This window comes from Puma concolor, chromosome B3, assembly GCF_028749965.1.
Source record: "Puma concolor isolate L17-30 chromosome B3, mPumCon1.1.hap2, whole genome shotgun sequence".
NCBI lineage: Eukaryota > Metazoa > Chordata > Mammalia > Carnivora > Felidae > Puma > Puma concolor.
The window spans coordinates 122,047,486-122,060,509 of record NC_141672.1 but is presented as its reverse complement, the minus strand read 5'-3'; the positions used below and the strand labels follow the sequence as shown (position 1 = coordinate 122,060,509).

Here is a 13,024-nt window from a genome sequence, read left to right as displayed (position 1 = left end):
ATCTATCAAAGGTAATACACAGCTATTAATGCAAGTTCAGAATCCTCATATGTGACAGGGAGCAAAGAGATTTTCATCTTGATTTTCATGGTGAATTCAGACTATAAAAGCATTTCCTCATAGTCCTGGTGACACTGAAGGGTTCATGCATGAGGTATCAGAACAACTTCTACAAGGATAACATCTGTGTGGTTCAACATTTATAGTGAAGATACAGTTTGTCTCTTCAATATTGTCTTTTCCTATCATGGTGAAACAGAGTTTAATAAGCTTTGGATTATCCACCTATTAATTCTGGAGACAGTATCAGGACAGAGTATGGACAAACTTGCATTGTCTCCTGATGACAGGAGAGCTGATAGAACTTTCAATGTCTCCTTCATTGCAGATGTGAACTTCTCATCTGCTAAAGAGCAAAAATGGTGAATGGAGTAGTGTACCTTCCATCTGCTCCCCCAAACATACTTTCCATGCTACTTGTCCTACTCTGTCCACAGGAGCTGACCTATGTAAACAACATCAACAGTTCCTCTTCTCCTCTGGCTTTTGCTGGCTTTAGCCAATGGGAAGGACATTGAAAATTATAGAGAAGAATGGGAGTGAAATCAAGGTAATTCCCACAGCCTGCAAGTGACTCTTGTTGGCTGTAACCATCTACAGAAGATCACAGCTTCTGTTAGGGATCCCTTGCCATCCAGCTCCCTGCATTTCTGGGTTCTGCTATTTCCTTCCCTCACCTTCCAACTAGTCTGAAGGAACGTACCATACTGGTTAAATTCCCTCTGAGTTACCCAATTTGAGCACCCATGTGTTTCCAGCCAGGACTCTGACTGCTGTACTAGGGAAATACAAGAAATGAACCAGGAAGCATTGAGTGCCCATTTGATGCTTGTGATCTCTATTTTAGGTAAAACCAGTCATCTTAACTGATTAATTACCTCAGCACTATTAGACACAGGGCCAGAAAAGGCAGAGTAGTGGCAGTTTATTTAAGAGCAGTTTTTAATTTAAGAGCAGAAGTAGAAAACTGAGCTAGGAGGGAACTGATGTGGGAAGTTAGAAAGGGGGAGAGGCTGATGCACTGAAAGCATCAATGGGGGGATATGTTTGGGTGATGATCTGGAGCAGGTGACAAGAAGTGTCAGGGAGAGATGGAGATAAATAATTCAAGAGGCAGTTACCAGGGACCAAGTTCAGATGTAATGAAGCTTGAATGCCCAGTAAAGAATTCTGAGAAGGTGAGGGAGTAAGGTGAAGAGGAAGAAATGAGTCAGGAGACAAAGGTATTTAAGAATGAGAAGGAGTGACTGAGGACTGAGGGTGGCATCAATGAGGAGAGGTGGGAGGTGGAGAGATGGATGCTGTGGCATCATGGGGGAGTAGATGCTGAAGGAGCAGAGAAGAGCCAGGAGTTAGAAGCAGCAGCTGGGCTCAAGGAAGTCACCACCACCACCACCAGGCATGGAAATATGCAGGAGAAGAGAAGACAGTGACTTTTGGTGAAAGAATTTGGGGCCATCTAGGTGTCAGTAAGGCAATGTGGAAAAGGACCAAGAGCTAGAAGAGCTGTCAGGTCTCTTTCCCTGGAAAGTCAGGAGTGGAAGCTCCTCTGGAGCATTTAGGCAGGTGCCACACAGCATTTTCTGTGACAAAGATCAGATTTTAAAACAAACTGGGGCTTCATGTCACCTTTGCTGTCAAAGAATTCAAAGATGGCTTATGAATCCACAGGGCATATTCTGAGAAACTCTCTCATGGAGGACACAGGTTGCCATTTAAAAATTGTAGATTCCAAACTGTAGAAAGGGTACATTCATTCTGAGGATGCCAGGGACAGAAATGCAACTATAAAGGTCTCCTGCTTTCCAGTACTTAGTGCCCTGGGGATCTTAAGCCTTTTGAAATCAGACACTTCATACAACTACCACTTCTGAGAATCCCCAGCAAACATCTTCATCTCAAGCAATCAGATGCAGTAGACAAAAACTGAAGGAGAGATCAGTTGTCTGGGGTTTAGCCATGGTATTGCCTAAGCAGAGCATATGAGACCTCAGCTGAAGCATGCTGCCCTCTCTTGCTCTTTGTTATCACTAGCCTTGTCTCACATGTAACACTCCACACACACACACACACACACACACACACACACACACACACACAAGCATTCCAGCATTTAATAAACATTGACTGAACCACTGGTGTCCTGTGGAGTGTGCACAGCTGGGTGTATTAACCACAGTTTTGTTATAATCAATGGAAATATCTTGAACCACCTTCAAAACTCAAGTTTATTATTCTAGGCTGTTAAATTGTAAAATATTATTTTAAAAGCACTTATGACCATCTTACAAGTCAAATTTCTACACTTGTAATTGATGACTTAAAAACTCCAGAGAAAAGCATAAATGGATAAAATATAATTTTATATTATGTAAACTGCTAAAAAGCTAGGAGACTAATTAATTCTAAACCTTTTGTCAAGTTACAGTTTATTTTTTTAATACATAAAATGTTTCCTTACAAACTGTTTTCCTTTTCCCAGAAAGAGTACAGAGATGCAGACTATTTTAACATGGAAAATGATTACATAAAAAAACTCTTGATGACCTCAGGAAACTGAAAGTTAAACAGTACAAGCCACTTGGGGTCGAATATTGCATTTGTGTCTTTTCTTACAGAGCATAGCAAGACTTGTTTTGAAATATACATATTTTCTTGTAGTGGAATCTTTAGTAAGTTATCTTGTATTTCCCATGATTTTCTAGCATTCACCTGAATGAGTGTGGATCCCAAAGGTTTCCACTCCAGAGCACCCCCATGATGAGCACCTTTTCTTCTCCCAAGAGTGGTCTTGGGGCAGTTTTCTACTGATGTTGGTGATGGATCAAGTTTCCCTTAGTCTTCAAACGATGTATATCTGTTAATTCCATCCCATCACGACATGAGCAACAAGGAGGTAACACATCCCAACTGTGCAGGAGACAACCATCATTGGGAAGCCCAACCTGAAACATGAAGAGAAGTGGATTGTGGTGTCTGGTGTCTGGCAAGTAATGTGAGTTCTAAATTAATTATTACATATGTCATTACATCATTATATTTGTCATGACTTAGGAGGTTTGTGTATCCACAAAGTCAATTGCTTCTTATTTCTAGAAATTGAAAAGTTGGTTTTAACCTAGATGATATGGATGCATGCTTACATTAGATATCTCCCAATGTATGACATTTTATTGAGAAATGCTTACAATTTTTACAAATTTTAATTGACATTTTATAGCCTCAATTTAATCATCTACAACATTAGAGTGTTGGTCTTGATAATGACACTTAACAACTGTCAGTGTCATATAACTGGACCATTTTTTAAGTCTCTGCATCATCTTCCAATTGTCCTTCTGAGAAAACTGATTTCCTAGAAATGTCATATTCCTATAGACCCCTGAAATTCCTAACACTTAATAGTGAAGAGAGCTTTAGAGGTAGGATTAGAAAATAATCTCTTGTCTCTAGGAAGGGAAGAGGAAAGAATGGAATTTCTTCTGTATTCAGTGAAGTGCAGGAGGTATAGGTATGCACAAATACAAAAGAAGTCATGAGAAGATGAAAGTCTCCCTCATTATATTCTTCCTATGATGTACTTGTGTTCCCACAAATTCCTATCCCAGCTAACAAATCACAATTGATCCCCATTTCACATTTGGAATTCATGCTTTGAAGCCATTACTTCGTGCTGCATTGCCATTGAGGGAAGTGACTGTAAAGACTAAAATTTTTGTCCCAAAAGGCTTAAAAATTCACTGGGAAGAGCCTAGTGTGTTATAATGATAATGATTATAACATTCTTCCTTCCCCTGGCTGTGGGCATGGGGAGTGGCTACTCAGAAAGAGTCACAGTAAGGCTCTTTGTATGAAGCTGTAATTTAAACACAGAAACTACAACCACAAGTGAAATAGCTCCTTAAATTCTAGACCAGAATTAGACATTTCAGTAAGGTGGTAGGTTCTATTCTAGGCACACTTCTTTTACAAAATGGAAAACTGAAACAACAGATTTCAGTAAAATAATCTAAATTTGAGATTAGTAAACTTTGTTTTTTTTTTAATAGCTGAATATGTTAGCAATAGGTCAGTCCTAATAATTGAATTCTGGAAAAATGCACCCAGGAATAGTGTCTGTTCAACTCCAGGTGTCACAGACATCATCACAAGCGTTCACACAAATGCAAAACCTTTCCTTACACTGTGACAGATTGTATGGAATTGAGTCAGTGTCAAGTAAGATGCTGAATACTTCAACCTGGGTGATAGGACACCTGACTGTGTTTCAGAAGCAAGTATGCTTTCCCAAAGGATGGAGTCCACAAAAAGAAGACCTTACTCTTGGGGAGTCCAAGCCCAAAGGAATTTCCTTGTAGATGGTTCTGCTGTGCTCCCAACATCGTAGATGGTTACTGGTGTCTCAGAGATGGCAACAATCCTGAGAAGGAGTATCATCTAGGGACTGATGCAAGCATTCAGACACCATCAAAAAAAAATTGTTCATGTAGTGTCTAGACACTGTGGAAATCCTCATAAAGTTGACCTCATCAACTGCTCATATCACCTTTTGAGATTGATATCATCACATCCACTGTGCTGATGGGATTCGGAAAAGGAAGCAGACTTATCCAGGTTACTTGGCTAATCTCCTTTGGTGTGGACAGATATTCAAACCCCCTCAGTCTAACTCTAGAGTGCATGCTTTCAATCACTATACATTCTGCTTCCCTGTGGGTACAGGTAAACCATACAATGACAAAATACAACTCAGAAATAAGTGACTTATTCACATCTACTATATGCTAAGGGCCTGATGTTGAGAATGCAGATGTTGAAATTTCCCAAACACAATAAGGCAGGTCATACATATTATCCCTATTTCATAGAAGAAACTGAAGCTTAAATATATTAAGGAATTTGACAAAGTATGCCACCACTAAGATGCAGATGATGTTTTGGCATATTTTTCTGGCTTCAAAATCCACATGCATTCCCACCACAACACATTAGTTAAGGGTTCTGTTCTTATCCAGCTGCATGATCCTGGGAAAGTATTAAACATCTCCATGACTGAATTTCTTCATCTTTAAAATGGAAGTAATAATAATACCTACTTACTAAGGTTGTTATGAGGATTATGCGTTCACCCCTATAAATCTCTTAGACAAGCATCTGGTCACATAATGAGCCAAAGAGCAAAGACTGACAAGAGACCCCTTAGTGTTCATTTAACATGACAGTGAATCTCAGACAAGATGTCCAGGACTACAAGGGAGACCTTTTAATATTCACTGAGCCTCGGGAGAATGGATTAACCTAAGCCTATCCTAATACCACCTACAGTCCCCTAACACCACAACATACAAACTCCAGCCTAACCAGTGGTAAGAGAGAGACAGAAACAAAAGCAGAAACAGACAGAGATAGAGACAGAAAGAGAGGGGTAAAAAGGGAAAGGGGGAAGTGAGGGAGGTAAAGAGAGGAGGCAGGGAGGGAGAGACAAAAAAAAGAGAAGGGAATTATATCAGATATCAGTTCTAATATTTTAGATTCAAGCTTCATCATCTGCTAGTTGGATTATAACATGCCAACAAAAAATAATACAAAGATATTTGCATGTACCATAAGATCCTTGAACCCATCAATCTGTATACAGTAAGGATTCTATGAATGAAAAATGTGCTTTTACAGTCCAAAGAGAATTGACCTAGGTAAATCAGTATTTTTTATAGATCAAGAAACAAGAAACTACAGCCCCCAGGCCAATACTGGCCCACTGACTGTTCTTGTAAATAAAGTTTTATTGTAACACATTCTCTCCCATTCATTTACTTATCATAAAATGGATGTTCTACCATCTAGGATAGCTGAGGCTGCCACATCAAAGTACTGTTGAGTAGTTGCAACAGAGACCATGTGGCCCATGAAGCCTGAAAGATTTATATCTGACCCTTACAAAAAAAAAAAATGTTTGACACTCCTTATCATAGAAAAAGACCTTAAGTCCTGGGAAGGCGAAGAAACTTGTCATCTTCTTGTCAGCTCACTCAAAATGCAAGGTAATCCCAGACCACAAGCCAATAGAAATATACTGTGAGCCACTATGTAATTTCAAATTTCTAGTACCACGTATTTTTAAAAAAGTAAAAAAAAAAAGTGAAATTAAATTTAATAATATATTATTGAAGCCAACATACCCAAAATATTATTTTAACATATAATCAACATAAAATTGAATAGTTTACATTAATTTTTATACTAAACCTTTGAAATCCAGTGTGGGTTTTCCATTCACAGAACACCTTAATTTGACTTGCCACATTTCAAGGCTTAATTGTGCCAAACTGACTAGGGGTTGTGTGGTCCAATGCAGCTCTAGGTGGCTCACAATATCTGGATGAAAACATTTGAAAAGGCAGGTTTATGACCTTTAGTAGATGCAGGGGATTCTGGCTCTACATGGAGCTTTCACATAGGATATGCAAGAGTGAAGCATTTGCAGGAAAAAAAGAGGTTGAGACAGACTGGCAGGGGCTCTGCAACCATCTGTGTACATCTCCACCAGGCTAGCAAGCTCATCAGGGTGGCGTTTTCTTGTACATTTTGGAAGTCACACATACAGACAAAGAATTCTCTAATGCTAGAGTCAAGACAAATGATGAAGCTATTCATTGGCATTTGATGGCACTGACAGCAGTAGCTACACACCTGAGTATCTGATGGGTAAAGACAAGGATGGGGCAGCTCTGTTGAAACTGCTAAAGTTGGCATCTTCCTTCTTGGGGTGAGTCCCTGCTGCTTTTTCCGGTGGGAGTACCGTTAGTTTGGTTGGTGTTTTAATGCTTCACTCCCTGTCCAGGCAAGAGTCCACTGAAAGGAGATTTATTTGAAGTGAGGGCACTAATGACTTCCTGTCACTGCCAGCCATTCTCTGAGTATACACATTTATGCTCCACATTTACCAAGAGCAGTTCCACTTCCCAGAAGATACATCTGTCTTCCTCCCCAAGCCTCACAGAAAAGCAGTACCTTCACCAAAAGGCTTAGGAAAAGCATATTTGTTCAAAACATAGTATCACATTATGTTTTCATTTCCCTCTGAGATTATTTTCAATCCATTCTGGCTCCAAACATCACATTCTGTTACAGAAGACAAAAACACTTGAATGTCAAAGCACAAATCCAGGGGTTTCGGGAGAAGATGGCGGCGTAGGAGGACGCTGGGCTCACCGCGTGTCCTGCTGATCACTTAGATTCCACCTACACCTGCCTAAATAGCCCAGAAAACCACCAGAAGACTAGCAGAATGGAGTTTCCAGAGCCAAGCGCAGACGAGAGGCCCACGGAAGAGGGTAAGAAGGGCGGAGAGGCTGTGCGCGCTGCACGGACTGGCGGGAGGGAGCCAGGGTGGAGGGGCAGCCTGCCGGCCAAGCAGAGCCCCCGAGTCTGGCTTGCAAGAGTGGAGGGGCCAGATGGAGTGTGTTCCAACAGCAAGCATGACTTAGCATCTGGGAGGTCATAAGTTAACAGCTCTGCTCAGAAAGCGGGAAGGCTGGAGGACAAACAGAGGGAGAGTTGCTGAGCCCCGGGACGACAGAGCTCAGTTAGGCAGGGAACAAAGGTGCTAGCCAGTCCCATCTCCTTCACCCATCCCCCAGCCAAAATCCCAAAGGGAACCAGTTCCCGCCAGGGACTTGCTTGCTCCTCACAAACACCCAACGCTATGCTTCTGCGGAACCACCCCTCCGGGAGTGGGTCTGACTCACTTCCACTGCAACAGGGCCCCTCCTGAAGTGTATCACCTAAGGAGAAGTGACTAAGCCTGCCCCTCCTGCCCCTGTGCACCTTGCCTACCCACCCCAGCTAATATGCCAGATCCCCAGCACCACAAGCCTGGCAGTGTGCAAGTAGCCCAGACAGGCCATGCCACCCCACAGTGAAGAGAAGGCACACACCAATCTGACTGTGGCCCCAGCAGTGGGCTGCGGGCAGACATCAGGTGTGACTGTGGCCCCACCCACCAACTCCAGTTATACACCACAGCACAGGGGAAGTGCCCTGCAGGTCCGCACCACTCCAGGGACTACCCAAAATGACCAAACAGAAGAATTCCCCTCAAAAGAATCACCAGGAAATAACAACAGCTAATGAACTGATCAAAAAGGATTTAAATAATATAACAGAAAGTGAATTTAGAATAATAGTCATAAAATTAATCGCTGGGCTTGAAAACAGTATAGAGGACAGCAGAGAATCTCTTGCTACAGAGATCAAGGGACTAAGGAACAGTCACGAGGAGCTGAAAAACGCTTTCAACGACATGCAAAATAAAATGGAAATGACCATGGCTCAGATTGAAGAGGCAGAGGAGAGAATAGGTGAACTAGAAGATAAAACTATGGAAAAAGAGGAAGCTGAGAAAAAGAGAGATTAAAAAATCCAGGAGTATGAAGGGAAAATTAGAGAACTAAGTGATACACTAAAAAGAAATAATATACACATAATTGGTATCCCAGAGGAGGAAGAGAGACGGAAAGGTGCTGAAGGTATACTTGAAGAAATATTAGCTGAGAACTTCCCTGAACTGGGGAAGGAAAAAGGCATTGAAATCCAAGAGGCACAGAGAACTCCCTTCAGACGTAACTTGATCTTCTGCACGACATATCATAGTGAAACTGGGAACATATAAGGATAAAGAGAAAATCCTGAAAGCAGCAAGGGATAAACGTGCCCTAACATATAAAGGGAGACCTATAAGACACGTGACCGCTCTCTTTTGAAATTTGGCAAGCCAGAAAGGATTGGCAGGAGATCTTCAATGTGATGAACAGAAAAAAATATGCAGCCAAGAATCCTTTATCCAGCAAGTCTGTCATTTAGAATACAAGGAGAGATAAAGGTCTTCCCAAACAAACAAAAACTGAAGCAATTTGTCACAACTAAACCAGCCCTACAAGAGATCCTAAGGGGAATACTGTGAGACAAAGTACCAGAGAAATCGCTACAAGCATAAAACATACAGACATCACAATGACTCTAAACCCGGATCTTTCTATAATAACACTGAATGTAAATGGATTAAATGCGCCAACCAAAAGACATAGGGTATCAGAATGGATAAAAAAACAAGACCCATCTATTTGCTGTCTACAAGAGACTCATTTTAGACCTGAGGACACCTTTACATTGAGAATGAGGGGATGGAGAATTATTTATCATGCTACTGGAAGCCAAAAGACAGCTGGAGTTGCCATACTTAGAAAAACTAGACTTTAAATTAAAGTCTAACAAGAGATGAAGAAGGTATTATATAATAATTACAGGGTCTATCCATCAGGAAGAGCTAACAATTATAAATGTCTATGCATCAAATACCGGAGCCCCTAAATATATAAAACAATTACTCATAAACATAAGCAACCTTATTGATAAGAATGTGGTAATTGCAGGGAACTTTAACACTCCACTTACAGAAATGGATAGATCATCTAGACACATGGTCAATAAAGAAACAAGGGCCCTGAATGATACATTGGATCAGATGGACTTGACAGACATATTTGGAACTCTGCATCCCAAAGCAACAGAATATACTTTCTTCTCAAGTGCACATGGAACATTCTCCAAGATAGATCGTATACTGGGTCACAAAACAGCCCTTCATAAGGATACAAGAATTGAAATTATACCATGCATACTTTCAGACCACAATGCTATGAAGCTTGAAATAAACCACAGGAAAAAGTCTGGAAAACCTCCAAAAGCATGGATGTTAAAGAACACCCTACTAAAGAATGAATGGCTCAACCAGGCAATTAGGGAAGAAATTAAAAAATATATGGAAACAAACGAAAATGAAAATACAACAATCCAAACGCTTTGGGACGCAGCGAAAGCAGTCCTGAGAGGAAAATACATTGCAATCCAGGCCTATCTCAAGAAACAAGAAAAATCCCAAATACAAAATCTAACAGCACACCTAAAGGAAATAGAAGCAGAACAGCAAAGGCAGCCTAAACCCAGCAGAAGAAGAGAAATAATAAAGATCAGAGCAGAAATAAACAATATAGAATCTAAAAAAACTGTAGAGCAGATTAACGAAACCAAGAGTTGGTTTTCTGAAAAAATAAACAAAATTGACCAACCTCTAGCCAGGCTTCTCAAAAAGAAAGGGGAGATGACCCAAATAGATAAAATCATGAATGAAAATGGAATTGTTACAAACAATCCCTCAGAGACACAAACAATTATCAGGGAATACTATGAAAAATTATATGCCAACAAATTGGACAACCTAGAAGAAATGGACAAATTCCTGAACACCCACACTCTTCCAAAACTTAATCAGAAGGAAATAGAAAGTTTGAACAGACCCATAACCAGCGAAGAAATTGAATCGGTTATCAAAAATCTCCCAACAAATAAGAGTCCAGGACCAGATGGCTTCCCAGGGGAGTTCTACCAGACATTTAAAGTGGAGATAATACCTATCCTTCTCAAGCTACTCCAAGAAATAGAAAGGGAAGGAAAACTTCCAGACTCATTCTATGAAGCCAGTATTACTTTGATTCCTAAACCAGACAGAGACCCAGTAAAAAAATAGAACTACAGGCCAATATCCCTGATGAGTATGGATGCAAAAATTCTCAAAAAGATACTAGCAAATCGAATTCAACAGCATATAAAAAGAATTATTCACCATGATCAAGTGGAATTCATTCCTGGGATGCAGGGCTGGTTCAACATTCCCAAATCAATCGACATGATACATAACATTGATAAAAGAAAAGAAAAGAACTATATGATCCTGTCAATCGATGCAGAAAAAGCATTTGACAAAATTCAGCATCCTTTCTTAATAAAAACCCTCGAGAAAGTCGGGATAGAAGGAATAGACTTCAACATCATAAAAGCCATTTATGAAAAGCCCACAGCTAACATCATCCTCTATGGGAAAAAACTGAGAGCTTTTTCCCTGAGATCAGGAACAAGACAGGGATGTCCACTCTCACCGCTGTTGTTTAACATAGTGTTGGAAGTTCTAGCATCAGCAATCAGACAACAAAAGGAAATCAAAGGCATCAAAATTGGCAAAGATGAAGTCAAGCTTTCGTTTTTTACAGATGACATGATATTATACATGGAAAATCCGATAGACTCCACCAAAAGTCTGCTAGAACTGATACATGAATTCAGCAAAGTTTCAGGATAGAAAATCAATGTACAGAAATCAGTTGCATTGTTATACACTAATAATGAAGCAACAGAAAGACAAATAAAGAAACTGATCCCATTCACAATTGCACCAAGAAGCATAAAATACCTAGGAATAAATCTAACCAAAGATGTACAAGATCTGTATGCTGAAAACTATAGAAAGCTTATGAAGGTAATTGAAGAAGATTTAAAGAAATGGAAAGACATTCCCTGCTCATGGATTGGAAGAATAAATATTGTCAAAATGTCAATACTACCCAAAGCTATCTACACATTCAATGCAATCCCAATCAAAATTGCACCAGCATTCTTCTCGAAACTAGAACAAGCAATCCTAAAATTCATATGGAACCACAAAAGGCCCCAAATAGCCAAAGTTATTTTGAAGAAGACCAAAGCAGGAGGCATCACAATCCCAGACTTTAGCCTCTACTACAAAGCTGTCATCATCAAGACAGCATGGTATTGGCACAAAAACAGACACATAGACCAATGGAATAGGATAGAAACCCCAGAACTAGACCCACAAATGTATGGCCAACCATCTTTGACAAAGCAGGAAAGAACATCCAATGGAAAAAAGACAGTCTCTTTAACAAATGGTGCTGGGAGAACTGGACAGCAACATGCAGAAGGTTGAAACTAGACCACTTTCTCACACCATTCACAAAAATAAACTCAAAATGGATAAAGGACCTGAATGTGAGACAGGAAACCATCAAAACCCTAGAGGAGAAAGCAGGAAAAGACCTCTCTGACCTCAGCCATAGCATCTCTTACTCGACACTTCCCCAAAGGCAAGGGAATAAAAGCAAAAATGAATTACTGGGACCTTATGAAGATAAAAAGCTTCTGCACAGCAAAGGAAACAACCAACAAAACTAAAAGGCAACCAACGGAATGGGAAAAGATATTTGCAAATGACATATCGGACAAAGGGCTGGTATCCAAAATCTATAAAGAGCTCACCAAACTCCACACCCGAAAAACAAATAACCCAGTGAAGAAATGGGCAGAAAACATGAATAGACATTTCTCTAAAGAAGACATCCGGATGGCCAACAGGCACATGAAAAGATGCTCAACGTCGCTCCTTATCAGGGAAATACAAATCAAAACCACATTCAGATATCACCTCACGCCAGTCAGAGTGGCCAAAATGAACCAATCAGGAGACTATAGATGCTGGAGACGATGTGGAGAAACGGGAACCCTCTTGCACTGTTGGTGGGAATGCAAATTGGTGCAGACACTGGAAAACAGTGTGGAGGTTCCTCAAAAAATTAAAAATAGACCTACCTTATGACCCAGCAATAGCACTGTTAGGAATTTACCCAAGGGATACAGGAGTACTGATGCATAGGGGCACTTGTACCCCAATGTTTATAGCAGCACTCTCAACAATAGCCAAATTATGGAAAGAGCCTAAATGTCCATCAACTGATGAATGGATAAAGAAATTGTGGTTTATATACACAATGGAATACTACATGGCATGAGAAAGAATGAAATATGGCCCTTTGTAGCAACGTGGATGGAACTGGAGAGTGTGATGCTAAGTGAAATAAGCCATACAGAGAAAGACAGATACCATAAGGTTTCACTCTTATGTGGATCCTGAGAAACTTAACAAAAACCCATGGGGGAGGGGAAGGAAAAAAAAAAGAGGTTAGAGTCGGAGAGAGCCAAAGCATAAGAGACTCTTAAAAACAAACTTAGGGTTGATGGGTGGTGGGAGGGAGGGAAGGGTGGGTTATGGGTATTG

General features: G+C 40.4%; 1 protein-coding gene across 1 annotated transcript in view; it reads right to left on the bottom strand.

The window, feature by feature from the left end:
- Window positions 1-2,269: 2,269 nt before the first annotated feature.
- OCA2 (OCA2 melanosomal transmembrane protein) overlaps window positions 2,270-13,024 on the bottom strand; it is a 559,846-nt gene continuing 549,091 nt past the window's right edge. The window contains exon 24 of the mRNA XM_086711326.1: window positions 2,270-3,005. Coding sequence (XP_086567452.1) covers window positions 2,921-3,005 — 85 coding nt within the window. The 3' untranslated portion in view covers window positions 2,270-2,920. The remainder of the gene's footprint in view (window positions 3,006-13,024) is intronic.